The 2,769-nt window shown below is 36.7% G+C and overlaps 1 protein-coding gene across 1 annotated transcript in view; it reads left to right on the top strand.

Annotated features, from left to right (window-relative positions):
• Nucleotides 1-2,169, top strand: part of LOC106533611 (uncharacterized) — a gene marked incomplete at both ends in the record, with an annotated part of 5,511 nt that extends 3,342 nt beyond the window's left edge. The window contains 4 exon segments of the mRNA XM_014029980.1: nucleotides 975-1,033; nucleotides 1,284-1,417; nucleotides 1,517-1,644; nucleotides 2,036-2,169. Of these exon segments, the coding sequence (XP_013885434.1) occupies nucleotides 975-1,033; nucleotides 1,284-1,417; nucleotides 1,517-1,644; nucleotides 2,036-2,169 (455 nt within the window).
• Between the last annotated feature and the right edge of the window lie 600 nt (nucleotides 2,170-2,769).

The raw sequence follows: 2,769 nt of genomic DNA, 5'->3' as shown, positions 1-2,769 counted from the left end.
GATTGGTTGTTTGATGTTATTTTTTATATTTATATTGTCTTTTTAGCCTAAATATGAAACTGAGTTTTTGAAAATCTAAAAGTTGAAAACAATCCGTGTGATTGCTGTATATGTCCATATACATGCAAAATGAGGCAGCAAATCTGTGTAAATTATGGACAATCCCTTCATGTTCACATTATTTATAGACTGTATCTAAAAATGTCAAAGATATTTTAAATGTAAATTAAGGTATGAAATAATACAATATAAAACACAATGGTTTAAATTATATTATTTTTATTTTTTAAATTATATTATTGTATAGGTCATCAAATCAGTGTCATTTGAGTCTGACAAATAGATTACCTGTAGTGATTTTTAAGGTCCAGCAGATGTCAGTATTCAGTGACACAGTATCGACACGTATCGTACGGTTTGGTAATTTGTCGAAACGACACATGATGCCTCATCGACCCATCACTAATGATCATTATTAAAAGCACAATGCTTTAAAAWTTACTTTCATATGGATCACCTGCCCATAAAGCTTAGACTGTGGCGTGGAGCAGGAGTGAACCCAGGTTTGGACGAAGGATTAGTAAAACCAAAAAATGTTAAAATAAAACGAAGCTGACTGGGCAGCAAAAAGAACCAAAAACACATGGCGCCACGGGGAAACACAGGACAAAGAGACTGTAGGCAAAGTCATGCAATGATCCAGCAAAGGTGTGAACAAATGAGAGAATAAATACTAGCAGAGGGAAGGGAGGATAATGGGCAACAGCTGAGGAAAGAACTAATTTGAAACTACTGACAGGTGTGTGACAGAGGAGGAAATGACAGGTAAACAGCTGAGAAGATGAAGGTGTAATGACAATGAGGGAACACGAGAGAGGAAGAAGACAAGACAACAGAACACACATCCTGTGTGTTCCACACAGTGACAAAGTTTGCCTTTGTATTGTATTGTAATAACCTCTTTTGTCATTTAGATCGACCAAGACTTCATTCTGGAATTTGGAGAAGATACAGCTTCCAAGTTTTTGGAGAGGTCAGTGCCAACTTTTTAGTGATGCTTCATCAAATATGCCCATTTTTATATTTTAATTTTTTTAAAACTTATTGCATAAAAGTATTAACTCTGTATTGGAATACTTCTGTCGTTATGTTACATAATTTGTAAACAAGGTGGTATATTGTAAGCAGTGATTATTTTCAGTGTGGTGTTTTTATTTTGATGACTGATGTACTTGTTAATCATTGTTATCTGTGCTAATTTAATCTTAAAAAATGTGTTCTAGGTGGCCAACTGTTTTCAAGCAAAAAGTCATCCAGCTGAGCAAGACTCTCCCTACTTCAGCTGAGCTTGAAGAACTGATCTACTGGGCTGAAGGCGCATCAGATGAGGAGGATTTGGAGCAGACCCTTAACTCTGGTATGTATAGGACATAAGTCCATCTTTCAAATTTAATAATGATCATGGATAGTGACTAATTTTCTAATTTAATATTTCCTTTCATTTCTGTTCCCACAGGCTGGGACAGTGATCTTGCTTCCATCATTCTCCTGCTCCACCTGATTCCTCCTGCCTGTCAAGGTCGCAAAAGACCTGGCAAGGTTTCTGCATCCCAAGCTGAGAAGCACCTTGTGGTCTTCAAAAAGGTTTGTTTTGTGTTTTTCACAGCAACTGTTGTTTTATCCACCCACCTCAAGCCCATGATTTTTTTCATATATAGAATTGATTCTCGTTTTAAAATGTTCACAAAGAGGATTAGTTTCATGTAATTATTAAGATTTACATTTTGTTTTATTGCCATGCATGTTTTCTTGTGTGTGGGTGGGGGTGTTGGGGAAGGAGAATTGATTTTAATTTTGATGCAGAAAAATTYTYATTAATTTTTGATGGAAGTTTTGTAACSTCACTTACTATGCCTTTTTTTCTTCCTTCCTTTTTTATACTCAGAGTGGAACAAGCATTCAGGAACATGTCGATGCCATCAGCTCCTCTCTCTCTCTCTCTCTCTTTTTTTCTTCCTTCCTTTTTTATACTCAGAGTGGAACAAGCATTCAGGAACATGTCGATGCCATCAGCTCCTCTACGCAACCTTATCTACTTGCTGTTGGGACAAAGAGGAGCACCATCCACAGCTTTTTCATTGTTCTGGACAAGCAGGTCATACCATGCAACTCAACCATTTCACTTGGAGCTTTTGATGAACTTTTTAAGGCCCATTTTGTGTTTGGCACATTTTATAATCAAATGCTCCACAACATGTARGTCTTCATACAAACAACCATCTACAACATAGATATTGGAAAAGTTCATGAGACGCCACGTGTTGCAGAGATACGGGCTAGGCTACTTAACTAAGCAAACAATGAATCAACCTGGATTTGGCAACAAGTTTGCCCATCAGTGTGATCCCTTTTATGGTGGAATATTTTTCAATGTTGCTCTTTGTATTTTGATACTATTTTGATATTTGTATTTTTCCCAATATTTAGGTACTATGGGGAGAATTTGTTTTGTTTGTCAGAAGCATTTTGTCAGTACCAACGTGCTTGTGAGGCATATGCGATTGAGTCACGGTTTCTGTCCTGGTAAGTCTCTTCGACTAAAATGTGCTCAGGGAGGTTGTTGCCATATTTTTGGTACTTTTTCGGGATTCAGGAAACATTTAGACACTAAACATGTAGAGCAAATTGAACATGAAAATGAAACCGGTGACAGTGTGGACATTGATTTTGTTACAGATATGCCATCTCAAGATTTTGTAGAGTCAAGTA

The sequence above is a fragment of the Austrofundulus limnaeus genome, unplaced genomic scaffold, assembly GCF_001266775.1.
Source record: "Austrofundulus limnaeus strain Quisiro unplaced genomic scaffold, Austrofundulus_limnaeus-1.0 Scaffold981, whole genome shotgun sequence".
Taxonomy (NCBI): Eukaryota; Metazoa; Chordata; class Actinopteri; order Cyprinodontiformes; family Rivulidae; genus Austrofundulus; species Austrofundulus limnaeus.
Note: the sequence above shows the minus strand (reverse complement) of the source record. Positions and strands in the feature narration are given on the sequence as shown.